We start from the raw sequence: 15,657 nt of genomic DNA on the forward strand, positions 1-15,657 counted from the left end.
GTTGATATAAAGCTAGCATTAGGATTGTAATTTGAGTTAACATCTACACATCATTTTATGTAACCCCTTGACAACCGTGGTCCTGGCTAATCAGCTTCTGTTAGTTAAACGGGAAATGTGAATGAAATTTTCTTAGGGCATAAATAGAGATATCGGCTTACTCAGACCAGTAACACCACGGTGCTATTTCTTTCCTATCACATCCACCACATGCTTCTGATCACATCTTCAGATTTGCAATCTCTCACGCACCGGAAAACAGAAACTTCGCTCCTCCTTTGATGATCTCTTCTCTCTTAGTATTAAAGTGAATGAACCATAGGAAGGATAAACACATTTAAAATTCATACTTTGAGTAAAAACTTTGTTTGCAGCCTAGCTTCAACAGCTGAGTTAGCCAAACTTTTCTGGTGGACTTGGGAGCAGGGGAGCTTAGAAGAACCAGCCTTCCGTGACTGCCTACAGTAATTTTCTTAATGGGCGGCAGAGTATCATTTTTACAGTTTTTTCAACCTTGCTGTTAGGCAATGGTTTAAGCAGGCATACTCCTCTTTTCGCTCTTTGTTCCACAGCTAACAAGTATGCTATTCCACTCAAAGAAACCACCACCACCAATTGTCAGAAGGTATTGAAAGCAGGAGTGTCATTCTAGTAAGGGGTGGGAAAAGAGGACAGCTAGCTCCTTTGGGCCCCCTGGGACATTCCAGCCTCCATCTGCTTTCCATCTTTGCTTTGGTGATTTCTAGGGAAGGTTGACGTAGAAGGGGGAACCCAAACTGAAGCCTTACAGTAATAATCTAGTACCTACTCCCCCCACCCCCAAACGGGAGAGAACAACAGGAAGAGCTACGAGCAGCTGAGAAAAGCTGGGACACAAGGCTCTTGTCTCCTCTCTGTTCCTGGGGCTGAGATTCTCAGCACGGCAGGGAAGGAAGGAAGACAGAAAGGAGGACAAAGAAGCAGTGATGTTAGTTACATGCCAGCTAAGGACTCCACCTTGCATGGGGAATTCTCTGCTGGCAAGGCCTGTCCCGTTCCTTTGGGCCTCTGTGTGATCTGAGCAGCCCGAAGAAGTCAGCCAGAAGATCTGCTCAGCAAACTGACTCTGAATCATACGAATTACAATCAGACAACGTTGTGATAGGGACACTATGAATTCAACATGATATAAATACAGACAGAATATGCCTGAGAATATTCCTCACAAATGTGAGGAAAGGTTTTCCCTGCCATATGATTTCAACTACAGTAAATCACGAGCTATAATGACAATAACCAGAATTTGCAACTAACCACAAGCAGAAGAGGAGCTCACTTGTCCTGTGACTTCTAGCTCCTTTAGAGTTTGAATTTTTCCTGGCAGTTAAGAATACAGTGAAAGCCTTTGTGAGGATAAACTGAACACACTGAAAATAAACATGGGTCCTCACAGGGGAAAAAAAAAAGGCACATGAGATCCAGAAAGTAACCCAACAGTCATTTGAAAAATCTATCAAGTAGTCTAGAGGAAAAGGGCTAAAATAACCCTTATACATGGCACTGAGCTAGAAACGGGAAAAGAAAAGAGTTTCTTGCATCCTTTTGGACAGAACTCTATTGAAGGTAAAAGTTTTAAAAAACCCAAACACCTATGCAGAAAGACATGCAATGCCAAAAGTAAGAATTTTTTCCACAGAATTTAAGGGACCAAACATAAGCAGAAGAACCTGAAGTTTCACCGGTCATCTGGAAAACAAGCCACGTGATGCACATCTGATTCATCTTTATCAAACACGACAGTAAGAATTCTTTTGCTATTCTACCAGACTCTTACAAAAGCCCTCAAGTCAATGGATCATGGCAAAACCAATTTGCAAACTGCAAAACTGGAAAAAAAAGCAACACTGGTATGAAAATGGAAATAGATGAAGATGAGAAATATCTCGTTGTTCGTGGTTAGAGCCCTGCTCTCACTTTCAGCTGCCTGAACAGCAGAGAACCCTGCCCTTCAACTCACTGCTAATTCACATCAATGGAAGAATCTCAAGTCAATGGATAAGGGTAAAACTGATTATTATTTATTTTAAGGTCTGTAAGTCTAAGGAGGGCATGCAATTGCTAAAGGGACACAAAGAAGGTTCTATCTAAAGTGAAACACATCCATTTTTGATTTGCACCCCTACTGTAATAAAAAGTATCACTTTTGCCAGTGCAGTTTTGCCCATTTTTAGCCCAAAGAAATTGAACCATTTTCACCAAAAAAAAAAAAGAGCACAATTTCACTATCTAATAAATATAAAGGTATGAAATGTCCTTCTTTGGCTTGAAAGTGAAAGAATACATACATACTGACATTTAAACACAGTGCAGTAATTTTCCTAAAATAAATTCAGCAAAGTTGGAACAAAAAAAAAAAAATTCCATCAGCTCTAAAGGAAACATTTGAGGGTCTTCCCCCTCAGACTGAATGGAGCAGGAAATTATTCACTTGAGCAGAGTAAAATAATTGCTTTAATTTCCACTCCCCTTGATAATTTGCTTTACCACCTTGATTCAAGGAGACAAACCCTATGATTTACACAACATAAAAAACAAAATAAGCATTGGCTGCTAACACATGGCTTAAACCTGGCGCCTTACTAGACAACACTTTCTTTAGTGATGTGTCATCACATTCGAGGTTCCACTCCTTTAATTCCCCTTTTAAATACAGGGTCCAATCTAATACCCACTGTGATTAACAGGAGTCTTCCCATTAAATTCAGTGCGTATTTGGCAGTACCTCCAGAGACTTTGCTACTACCTGAACTTTTTCAATGCAAAGGTAAGTTTTGGAGTTACACCACTTGAATTAAACAGTGAACAAGGTCTGACTGGGCTAACAGAGGAAGTTAAAGCGAGCAGCCTGTAACACTGTAAGAGAGTTACACTACAGCCAACAAGCTGTCTTCCTACTATAAAGCTCTTAATGTTCCCTCAAAAACTGATTAAAAATCCAATTGATGAAATACATGTTATTTTTACATTGGTTACTAAAGCAAAGAACTTCAGCATGGCCTTCACTCTCTCTAGCTTGGTAAGCCCCTTAAACTTATGCAAATAATAATACATTTTCTATATTTGAGCTTTGTGTAAAGTTGACAAAATGGAGACCTTTAAAACTGATTGCTTGTTTTGGGCAACTCAGTTTGGATGAGTACATGTGAAAATGAGTCCCCCACAGAAGTATCTCAAACTGGATACCCCAGCTCAGAAAGATTAAAAAAAAAAAAAAAAATTGAAATATTGAAAAACTCAAGTCTTCTTCTGTTGCTTATTCATTGGTCCATGAATTAAGTCAGAACTGATATGGATTTAATTAAACAAGTATACTATTTGACAGCATTTATAGAGTACTGTTTTTCAAGTCTAAACATGTTCTCCCTCAGCAGCTAGAAATAGGAATATTCACATTAGGTACACAACTAGGAAGGAAAGGAAACCTTAAAATCTTTTTTTAAAGACAAGGAAAAAAACCAAAGTAAAATCCTCAATGAGGTGAAGTTGATTGAAATGAACATTTTTCATCCAGCCTTAGCTCATGACAGCAATCCCAAAGCCTGGAATTCATACTAACCAGTTTGAACTTAAAAATAAACAAACTCAATGGCAATGAAGGGCTTTCATGAAAAAGAATGCAGAGTATAACCGGAATGCTTTGGGAGTCTTCCTGCATTGATTTGTTTTGATCGTCATTACTGAAAAATAAAATTGCTGCAAGGTTACAATTTTTTTTTTAAAACAGAAAATGGAAAAAAAAAATCAACTAATAGTGTTATGTGAATTAAGGAAGAAATTCAGTTTTGCTGAAACATTTACTTTTTTCCACAGAGATGATGTATGAAAGAAAAAGCTTCATTTGCTTTTAAGATCTGTCTTAAACAAAAACCCCAACAAACAGAAAAAAATCAAATTCCAATTAAACCACAGTTTTCACCATGTTTCACTAGCAAAATTTCATCAAGAAACACGTATTTCTGCAGAAAATTTCAGAATTGAGCCCTTACTGATTTAACCTAGAAATAATAAAAAAAAGGCATCTTCTAATCAGCCTAAACGAGTAACATATTTAATTGGCTTTCAAATGGAAAAGTAAATTTGGATGTTCAGAGGCATATCTTACTTAAGGACAAATTATATTCTCCCCATAATTTGTGTTTCTGAACAAACTGGATAGTACAGCATTCCTATGGCAACCAGGGAAGGACCTTGTGTATAACAATGGAAAAGTGGTGGATGTTACCTAGCATGTTGTGGTAAAGTGGACTGTCGTGTCCATGGATAGTAAATGCAGTCATGACTAGCGGGACCTCTACACCTGCAGGCAATTACAGAACAAAAGACGTCATTTGCCATTCACAAGGACATGCACACGCATGCGCCCTTGTCCACACGTGGAGGATGGAAGACACACAGGGAACGATCACTCAGCAAGTACCTATCCATCAGGCCGATGCAGTCCTCAATACGTGGCCCTATGCACCTGCAGCAAATCCAAATTGAAAATAGGGAGAGAAAGAGAGAAATCTGTTATTTACAGATCCAAGAAGCAGGAATCCCCTCTTTGTGCTACATTCTTAATTATAATTCTCAAGAGAGACCTGAGTCACCACAGAATTATAGCTTGTGACAAAAACAAGCTTGCAATGGGAACAATAATAGCAACATAAACAGCACTCCAAGGTTGGACATATCTTGGCTCAAACAACACTTACGGCAGGTTTCACCTGCATACGTGGGAGTCCTGACAATAGAGTTGCTTTTTCTGGATGTTGATCATCAAACCAGTGATTACTGCACAAAAGCTGTTCATTTGCAAGATGAGACCTCAAGGAGGACAATGCAAAACTTTTTTTCTTTCTGTAATTGATGCAATTGTTCATTCTGTTCTAAGTTTCTAGCTAGGGCAACTGCAGAAATATTTTGGAAGCTGACTATACTTTTATCAGGGAAATTCAAGGATGAATTTCCATCAACAAAAAAACAGTGCAAAACATTGTCTGCCGATTCAGGCATTTTATTCTGCTTTCCTTAGATGCTGCCAAAAGTCCTCCACCTGCAAAATCAGCAGGTGCTCACCAAAGGCAATGGAAATACAGGAAATCACTTTATAAAGCAGCACTAAAGCACAACCATGGGGAAAGAGTCTGTTTGCAAAACATGGGTATGTGTGGGTTTTCCTTGCCCTCATGAAGAGCAGTAGGTGAAGTGGCATCCTAGGTCCTCTGCATTCAAATAGCAAGTCAACTACACATTCACATAGCAGTCAGGATTCTCAGAGACAGATACCTAAAGTTAAGCTTTTAGGGGTTAAGACGACCTGACACCCCTTAGTGCTGAATGCCCAGCTAGTCCCTCTGTAGCCATGGGGAGTATCTAGCTCTCAGCATTTTAAAGAAACCAAACGACTTATTCCAACTCTTTAACAAGATCTCAGAACCATTTTATTAACAGGCTCTTTGGCCGCACGTCTACTTGAGGAGCAGATGATCTGACACATCGGTAGACTGAAACTCACTTCTGTTGAGGCATTTTAAATTTAAGGTATGATCCCCAACTCTCTTTTAAGTCTTCTGCTTTCAGTTTGGCTTTGATAGAGGAATATGCATGTCAAAAATCTCAAAGAGTTCAAACATGCTCCCATGAGATCTTCCTTCCACTTCACCATCGCTTGCCACTCATCAGCTTTTGCTGCATTTAAATTAGCTATCACTCTGCCATTATAAAATAAATTCAGCAAATTCAATTTCCCCTTACCTGCCCATCAGGGAGAGCAGAGAGATAGTGAACCTTACCTCTTGTTTGTTTGCTTTAATTTTTATTTTTACATAAAAACTGTGACATGCAAACACAAATTGTAAGGATTTCCTCAAGAATGGTTTCCTTCAGCAAATGGACAGACATAAAAAGGATTCATTAAATACCCAGGTGGCCAGATAATGCATAAATGGAAAGGGTAAATTTAAATGCAGTTCAAAAACTTATTAGAGAGAGCTCTTGATGGGTATTTTTTGAAATTTCAGCGGTCCTGGGCTTCAGGACTTCAGAATTCAGGACTGTCTGAAATCTAACCAGCCTCAAACATACCCAACATTTCTTCCTTTCATGGCATTCTTAGCAACTTGCAGAAAACCAGTTCAGTAATGAAGGAGGCTGAAAAAAAGTTGTTCAGCTCTTCCATTTCCTAGCATGTCAAGAGAAGCTGAGCTCAGACTTTTGCTATAAATAAAAAGAAGGCCCTCTTCAAATTAGAGGTCCGAGAGCCCATTACTAGTTCAGATAACTGGCAGACTAACATAAAGAGCCTATTGTCTTGGAGTCACTTCACATCTGTACATTTATTCTCTCAGACTTTTGGAGAATAGGACTTGAATCCAAGAAGAGAGCGCTGTTTGGACCTCACCCACTCCAAGTTGAAATACCATTGATTTTTATTTAAACCTGTAATCTTCTTCAGTGGATTTCCCAGCCCCAAACAGAAAACTCTGTCCAGGTGCAATTTCTATTACTCCTAGTCACGTTGAACAGTTTCCTACCCTCTGACTGGCTGTCCTGATTACATGCAGTAAAGTACAATACTGTGTGAGTAATGGCAATATCTATTAACAAGTTATTTTGCATGACCAAGTTATTAGTTATTTTTCCTCTGGAAGTAACTTCCTTGGTTTCAGGCGTTTTGACACATATAAGTACAAGCATGACACAATCATACATCACACTGGTACTCCATTCACCCCCAGGGTTCCTTCTTCTGCTTGGAGTCTGGATGATATTTTCATTTCCAAGTTCACTCTGTAAAATGAACTGGTTAACTGATACATGCCAATTTATTAATGATATATTCAGTACTTTACAACAGTCCAATACAGCTTACACAGAAAATTACACTTGGAGCTCATCCTAGCTTTACAGATAATCATCCTCTGGAAGAAAATGACGAGTTAAAACAGTTTTGAAAATTGGATTAACAACTGTTTTTTCCTGAAACAATCCTTTTTCCCTCTGTCACAAATATTGTCTTTCATCAATTTTCCTTAAGATTGAAAGGTGGGGTCTTAACTGTTCACAGGTGTGGAGTAGCAAAGCCATTTCTAGTCAGATGAATTCTCAAAAATCTTTGTCATTGGAAACAAACAAAACTGATTATACAATGGCATAGATGGATTAACTCTGGACAGGAGAAAACCTTAGTTGTGGCGATGACCTGGTCATCCAACCATTGCTATGGAAAAAGCCAGATAACTCAAAACCAGGGGGTTACTTCGCTAACAGGAAGTGCGTACTGATGGTGATAGTAAGAAAGTTGAACGGGGGCAGGGGGTAAGAGGAAATTTTGCATCAACAAAATAATAACAGTTTCTTATTCAGAGTTTGTTACCATTGAATTTGCACTATCGTTTCATCTAGAATTCATAACGCCTTCCTAAAAATATACCTAAGCTTTAGGGGCAAGACAGTCCTTCTGCCTTCAAATCCCTTCTGGTCCACACACATGTTGATAAGGCTCCCATGACTTCTCTGGTCTTGGCTTAGAAGGAAAATAAGGTTTTGGTGAAGAGTAATACACTTCCTTCAAAAAGTTGTGTGAGAAAATGCCTTTCTATGATGAGGGGAGGTGTCCAGTGAGATCTCCCATTTGCGTCTTGCCCTAAGAGGAAGCAGACTGTCAAATGCTATTATATAATTAGTATTTCATGACTGTGAAAGTGTTCCATTTTGGCTAGCTCTGCAAGAAGAGGTGCCAAATGCTTTCTGGCTTTCTTGAATTAAGTGGGATAGCTGTTCCACGAGCCTCAGACCTGCTCCAACCTGGCTTCAAGTAGCTGATGTTTATCATGGGGATGCAAAGCCAAGAGCACAGTTGTTGCATCCAAGGAAGTCACTCCTTGATAGTTCTCTTAGTCAATGTAAGATCATTAACAGGGCTGGATAATTACACACCTATTAACAGAAGCAGTCATTATACTTGAAAAAGGGAGGAGAATGGTGTTACCAAATCTCACGCTCTGGGGTGTAAAGCAATCATCTGCAAGTGCCATGACAAAATTGTGGCAAAGTGCTCAAGGAAACCCAGAAGTGAGACGGATATCTTTTTTGGTGACAGCAACAGGTGGGGATGACTAGAAACAACATATGAGAACTAAGAATCCATTTTAGCAAGCACCCTGATTCAAAGAGAGCAGCACTGCAGGAATGAGATAATACCACACTGGGAACACTGCTTTGCAGCAGCTCAACACTTTTTGATGAGTATCCAAGCTGTACTGCGAGAGCATCAGTTTTATTCCAGCAATTGATCTGAGAGAGAGGAGAACAGACATGCCAGATGAAGTAGAATTACGGTTTCTCTGTACCATTCTGTCGTGAGCCAAATATCAAGATGTGTTCCCTCCACAATCTATTTCACTGAAGAATCCTGACTGAGCGGAATTTAAATATTAATTTCTAAAGGAAGGGTATGAAACTAGAGAATTCAGTATTGAAAGAGAAAAGGAGAGAGTGTAACTGATCCCCCTTCTCTCTGTGGGCATATTTAACCCTTGACAACATTGGCAAGAAGATGGACAACCCATAAACCCCAAACATCTGGGGCACTCATTAACAGTTTCATTAACATAATCACATGCCAGAAAGTCTTTAGGAACACTAGAAAAGAATACCCATACTTACCCAGATTTGGGGAGTGGTGGGGTGTTGTTTTTATGAAGGGTAACAAAATACCTAAGAATAGACACATTAACTCTTTAATAAGAGGATGAGGATTTCTATGAGGAATAGTACTTGACTCATGGCAAAGGGATAGCTCCTCATCTGGGAGATAACCATACCTTTGCGTATGTAACCCCAGAAAAGAGGAGGGAATGGGAAGAGGGAATGTCGCATCCTGGTCTTCTGAGAGGCCAGCAAAGCTGCAAGGCACTTCTTATACAGGGCAGACAGTAAATCTATCATCCATAGCTGGGCTGGTCAGATTCGATTAGAATCGGCACCTTCACCATCTATTAAAGCCAGGAGCAGAGCTCCTGCAGTGAGTTCATCTTTTCATATTGTTTCTTCTTACACTCTTCTTCCACAGGAGCAGCATTTTTCTTATTGTGTAACTGATTTAAAGGGTCTGAGGGGAAGACAAATCTGTAACAGATCCTGGCTGTGTCTTTGCGATCTCACTTTCATTTCCCTAATGGCTCTATTGTAATTAGATTTGCAAAACCAGCAAAAGGTCTCATTTTGAATGGCAACAGCTGTTGACATCAAGATTACATTGAATAATTTACTGGTTTAATTTTAGCTGCTAAACAATAAAAGCCTCTTGTCAAAAATTATTTCACTGGCTGAAGTTTTCTCTTTTTTCCCCTGGCTGCCTCTCCATTCCTTTGTATGCTGGACACCACCAACCGTCTCACTGAAAGACATTTATAACTTACGTGGCCCATGCAAAACAATAGTTGTGTATGCGACTACTATTATTTTGTTGCAAAGATTCTTAATTCTGGCTCAGATACATTGGCTGTATATTTCCAAATGTTACAAGTGATTTTGGGCACTTAGACAGGACTTGAGAAATTCATGCTCAGACTCAGTCTGATTTCAGACAAACCCTTTGCATCAGTTCCCATATGAAAAAGAGGGCAGTAACACTTTTGTCTCATGGTAGTGCTGCCAGGTTAGTTTGTCAATACCAAGGAGCAGAGATGAAAATTCTGTCAACAAGTAAATACTAAAAATAAAGTCATTGTACAGGCCTACACTTATATAAGTGTCAATGGCAGCATTTGCTACAAACTAGTGCTAGCAAGAAGGAAAGCTAAGAGCACTGCTGTGAAAAGTTGCTCTGTATGGTTTTCAAAAGGGGTGTAAGCTGTTTTTCTGATAAGCTGCTGGACATTCATGACTGGAACCTGAATGTCATGAGAGACCTGGAAATCAAAAGTTACATTACTGCTGCACACACCCTGTTTTCAGGAGTGGGACAAGTGCTTTACCAAACCAAAGTGTATTTAAGTCATGATGTGCTATAAACAGTAAATAGGATGGCTCAGTCCACAGAATTTGCACTTACCCTTGGGTGCAGTTTGGATGACATGGATGGCACTCACGATCCTCATCAGCGTATTTGAAAATGAAGCTGTTGGCCCCCTGTAAGCCATCAGGACATTTTTCCACACAATTTGGACCATCCTTAAAATGGAAACACTTCGTGCAGTGGTCAGGTCCCTGGAGAGCATAGAAGAAAGTTCAATTGAATGAAAGAAAATTCAATTCATGAAAGAAATTCAAGTTACTCTGTCTTTTCCTGCTGCACTAGAATTGCAGGTCCTAGCACGACAGCACACTCAGCAATAACTGTAGTAGCATTTCTTTCCCAACAAACAGAGAGTGAGCTGCATGGTTCCAGTCTCTGGTAGAGCAGCACACATGTAAATCCTGGTGCTTTTGGCCATAAACTTACTCTGTAGAGCTTAAGACTAAATTCCAGCTTCTAAATAGGTTTCTCAGTATCATTGGTGTGCTTAACCCAAAGGACTTCATGCCCACCTGAGAAATTTCCGGCAACACTGTTCAATACTGAACCGTATTTGAAAAGCAACTGCAATGGCCTTTCGGTGGGATCCCCTACCTCTGCACTCCAGAATTACTTTCCACACTATGTTTTCCCTATGGTATCTGGTCACAACGATACTGAAGAACTGCAAGGTCTACTTCTTCTTAATACATATGTAGACTAGACTGTTAAGAACTATAAACCAAGGTTCCTGAACAATGTAAAAATAAAATTTTAAAGCTGTGATGAAAAGCCAGCATATAACCAAATCTGGTGTTCAGGTTGGGCACTGGTCTAGGATTTTATGTCCATGAGCCCTGCTACAAATCGAAATTTCCCTCATGGGCTGAGCACTTGAAACATTAACTTCTTGCTTTATGGTTGTGTTGCATAAAACACAGTATTGCAACAAAAAAAGATGATGAGAACGATTGTCAGTGTAATGCCTTTTTTTTCCATTCAGTAAGTAAGTCACAGAAATAAGGAAGTAAGTTATAGGTTAAATTTTCTCATTTATGAAGAGCCTGAAATACAACTCCTCATTGCCCAGGATACTTGTGACTTTTCATCTTGGCAATATACAAAAGACTAAAAGAAAGAGACAACTTCTATCTCACAAAAGAGCAATAATCTCTGAAAGAAGACTCACTGGCCATTATAAAGGTGACAGCCGCAGTTAACATTCATTTAGGATGCATGAAAAAAATTCGCTATCAAAACAACCTAAAAGGCTATCCTAAGTAAATAAATCCAAACAATGTATTGCTTAAGCTCGCTGAGATACTGAAATAAATTCCTACACTTTTTTTTTTTTTTTTGGGGGGGGGGGGGGGGAGGAAGGGGGAAGTAACTGAAGTTGTAGTAGAACAGGACAGAAGTGAGTATAAAGAATGAAAACAATGATAAAAGAGGGCACTCAAATTGCAACTGAATGCTGTAATTTAAAAACTTTGTGCATCTGTACCACTAAGGCATTAAGACAACTCAGGAAAGAAAAGGACATTACTTTTTAAACCATTTTCTTAAGGAGGCTGATCCAAAGAGGTTTATTCCCAGCACCAATTTAACATGAGCAGAATTCTTTCCCTACGTGCAGAATATGCATATTTTCTGCTTTTGTTAACATTAATTTTCAATAGCCGCTCTAAATTCTATAAGCAGAAAATGCCTGTGCTTTAGCACACTTTAACAAGCTAGCCCATAATACACCAAATTTTGTTCTTACCGGCCCATAGCACGTGATCATGTTTTCTTCCATCTTTTCACACTGGGGATCACACTCCACACAGACAGAACCATTTGCAAATTCTCGGAATTCCCTAGGAAAATATTTTGCAGGCAAGTCAGGAGAAAGCAAAAGTGAGACTGAAACGGAGATAAAATGGCTGGCTCTTCACCTGGTGGAAATCACTTCAGCTTCACTAAGGTCAGCAGACTGTGCCAGCTGAGAACACTTCTCTTAACGACACTATGCTGCTTAACACCAGCTGAAAACCAGGCCCCATCAGCAACCTCATTCATAGGCAGGTGAAGCAGTAGACATCTTGTTTACCAGTATAAAACTAGAGTGTTTCTTCTCCTCTTTCCTTAAGAAATAAGGAGAAATTAATAGGACAAAGCAGCTCATTTCTCGATTTTATCTTTGGAATTGTCCCTCGTGGCTCAGACTCAGGAAGCCTCTTGTTACATGTGAGACATCACTATCAGATAGGAAAGGATTAGAAAGCGCATTGATCCCAGTGCTGTTCTTGTTGCTTTAGTTAAGGCTCTGCGCACACTCCTGTTTTAAAGCCCGTTCTCCAAAAGGCTCATAACTTTTTCATCAACAACAATTCTAGACTGAGGTCTGAATCTATAAAATGTAAAAAAAATCCTTTTGCTCATTTATTTCATGTATCCACAAGAAATTAGCACCCGAGTGATGTTTTTTTTTATATTAATCACTTATAAGGGGGGAGGAAAGTAGTGGTAATAAGTGGGATTTCTTCCTTCAAACACCAGATGTCTCATTTCAGCTTCCAGTTGCCACTCACAAAAAACCTCCCAGCACCTTCTCAACACAATTCATCCCACCTTCTTCTAGGCCGAGATGAATTAACACCTGGACAGGTCACTTCTCTCCCACTAACCACAGAGAGAATCTATGTAACTAGCTCAGACTGGACACCTAAGCTTTGCAGATGGATCCCATCTTGTTGCACTAGCCAGTTAAAATATTTGCATTAAACAGTTACAGATGTGCTGCACTCATGTTAGTGGCCTCTAGTGATATTCAGGTAAAGGTGAAGGCCTCTGCCCTTCGTTTATCCACGTTCTCCCTCTGCTCCTCTACAGCCATTAGGATCTATTGCAACAATACAGCTGAGGAAAACCTAACTTGACCATGGCAAGTGAGCTCACCCTTCTCTGGCTTTGGAGATAGAGCTTTCCTGTTGAGGGCTAAAAGAGAAGTCAAATACATCTGACCCTACCCTGAAGTACTGCTGTTGCCCTGTGAGATGAGCATGGAGAGCTCTCAAACAAACAAACGGAAAACTCCTCCCCAAGCCCAGGTCACAAATCACTTCACATATTTAGGAAAGAACTGAGCCTGTGGAAAGTGTAAATACCATTCACTAACCAACACAGATCAGAACATCCTGATTTGAGGGCTGGTCATGAGAGCCTCCTCGTGATCTGACTGTAATAGGCTTCATGGCGACACCAGCCACCAAATGTGGTCCAATATATTCTGGTGCATATGAGAACACAACTGTGGTCTGGAACTCTTTTTCTTTTTCTTTTTTTTTTTTTTCTTTTTTGGGGCGGGGGGAGGAGGTGGGCTTTTAAGCATATAAAACTGTACTCTGACAAGATTTTTTTTGCATGCGTTGTCCAGACAGAAGAGTTTAGAATATTTTTACATATATAGGGGAATTCATTCAATACTCTTTCCATAACAGTTACATGAGTTAGTACCCAAGGCAGGAAAAGGAAGAGAAAGAAACCATAGAGTGATCTCATTTTCAATTAGTAGTTTGAGCTGAAAAAGATAATTAAAATAATTCAGGTTTTTTTATCTTGACTTTAGAAGAGGTACCAGGGACCTTCCTATCCTGTTACACAGGAAGTGAAATTCCACCTGCTTCCCTTCACAGCCTAATCATGAATTTTTCTGCTGCAGCTAATATAAGCAGTTCAGCTCTATTTTTCTGTCATAAGCCAGACCCAGCCACCCTGGCTGTGCCGTATGTAGGTATTCCCCCACCTATCCTCCAGAAAAGATGATGCACATGCATGAGTGGGAGAAGGCAACGGGGGAAGAACTCATCTTGGTTTTATTATTTATTTTTGTGTGTATACGTACATAGTGTATTATGAAAAAAAAAAAAGAGAGTGAGTTTTCCTACTTTGAGGTCCTTATTCTTCATCACACGCCTAAATCTAACTAATCTGGAAGAACATAATTGTGTGTGTTTCTGAATAGGGGTGTCAATATTCAAGTAGGGCTAAATGGCGGGTTTTTTAGTCTTCATCTAAATTCAACTGTTCACATCATCAGGAATGCAAGAGGCGCAACAAACTTCTGATGTTGGATGAAAATTTTAGTCAGCAGAATACTAGGTAAAGCCTTCTACACAAGTTCAGATTTGGAAATACTTGAAACTTATCCCACAATGTATTTCACTCAAAATCAGTAATATTGGCAATGGAACCAGATATTGATTAATGTAAAACCAAAATATCTTACTCATTAAAGTCCTGAACAATGTAGTCAGCAACTTTAGGGAAAAGTGCAAGGGAAATATCTTACCCGTCATAGAGGTTACAAGAGTCTATGCAGGTCCTTCCCCTGATGAAGCGCTTGCAGGAGAGACACTGGTCTGGCCCTGGCCCCCAACAGCCATCACTTGAGCATAACTCATTACACACCATTCCATCGGCAGCTGCAGAGAGAAAGGATACTATCATTAATCTACATAGTCCCCTGAAATCCAAAGGAAAACATTTCATTCAGCATTTTGCCATACTCAGAAAAGTAAACTGAACGTTCATATATGCTAGAAACAGAATAGAGAAAAACCAGAAAATTATCATCATACCACTACAGAAACACACTGTGCACTCACAGTTTGAATACTATACATGCTTCTGGTCTGTTCCTTTCAGAAAGGATATAGTAGAGTGAGAAAAAGGTTTAAGAGCACTGCAAGGATGCAGGATGCAGTGCTTCTTCTCACAACTAGAGAAGAGCTTCTATACCAGGAATAAACAGAAGAGTAGCCTTAGATATGGGTGAAAAAGCACATGATAAAGGTCTATAAAATCGTGAACGGCAAGAAGAAGATAAGTAAGCATGAAACAATTGTTCATTGCTTCTTCCAAGTCCCTCATGGGCATTCAAAGAGACAGGAACCCAATAGGGTTCAAAACTGAGATTTTTCTTCATAGAAAGTATAGATCAAGTTGCAGAATTCTCTGACACGGGACATGGTAAATGCCAAAAATTTAAAGCATTTGAAAAAACCAATTGTCCAAATTCACAGAAAGGCTATTAAACTAAAATATAAAACACTACCTCTAAATTGAGGACTCCCTGAAATAAAACTTACGATGGTGGGGAAAAAGTTGAAGAAAAGTCATTAACTGTGTTTTTAAAAATTGTTTCTTGCAAAAGCACTTGAAGAGCCAAAGAGCCTTTATATTAAAACCCCCAAAACACATAAAATAAACGATGGTCCCTGTCTCAAAACCAAAATTCAGCGTCAATAAACAAAATGAACAAAGGGTGAGAGGAAAAGTTGTTTCAAACAATATAATTAATTCTGTCTTTTTATTTTATATAAATCTTTCTCTACATAAATATCTAGATGACTGTGACAGATGGAGAATATAAGCAAAGAGCAAAAGGAAACACATCATCTCTTCAGCATCTGAAGAAAGTCCAGTTGCACAGATTCAGCCAGACCGTGGCATGTGCAAGGGTAGATCTCTTAATTTGAATTCACTCTTGCATGATGAAACGTTTTATGCAAATGATTACACAGTAGACTGAGTAGATTAAAAATAGGAAAGATCTGAAATATCAGAGATGGCAAATATATAAACACTTGTGG

General features: G+C 39.3%; 1 protein-coding gene across 1 annotated transcript in view; it reads right to left on the reverse strand.

Moving 5' to 3' along the window:
• The window catches only part of ERBB4 (erb-b2 receptor tyrosine kinase 4), a 395,664-nt gene that overhangs the window by 142,998 nt on the left and 237,009 nt on the right, over positions 1–15,657 (reverse strand). Inside the window, exons 14-17 of the mRNA XM_075153901.1 lie at positions 14,355–14,487; positions 11,787–11,880; positions 10,079–10,233; positions 4,262–4,336 (exon numbers count right to left, since the gene is read on the reverse strand). Coding sequence (XP_075010002.1) covers positions 4,262–4,336; positions 10,079–10,233; positions 11,787–11,880; positions 14,355–14,487 — 457 coding nt within the window. The remainder of the gene's footprint in view (positions 1–4,261; positions 4,337–10,078; positions 10,234–11,786; positions 11,881–14,354; positions 14,488–15,657) is intronic.

This window comes from Calonectris borealis, chromosome 6, assembly GCF_964195595.1.
Source record: "Calonectris borealis chromosome 6, bCalBor7.hap1.2, whole genome shotgun sequence".
Classification (NCBI taxonomy): domain Eukaryota; kingdom Metazoa; phylum Chordata; class Aves; order Procellariiformes; family Procellariidae; genus Calonectris; species Calonectris borealis.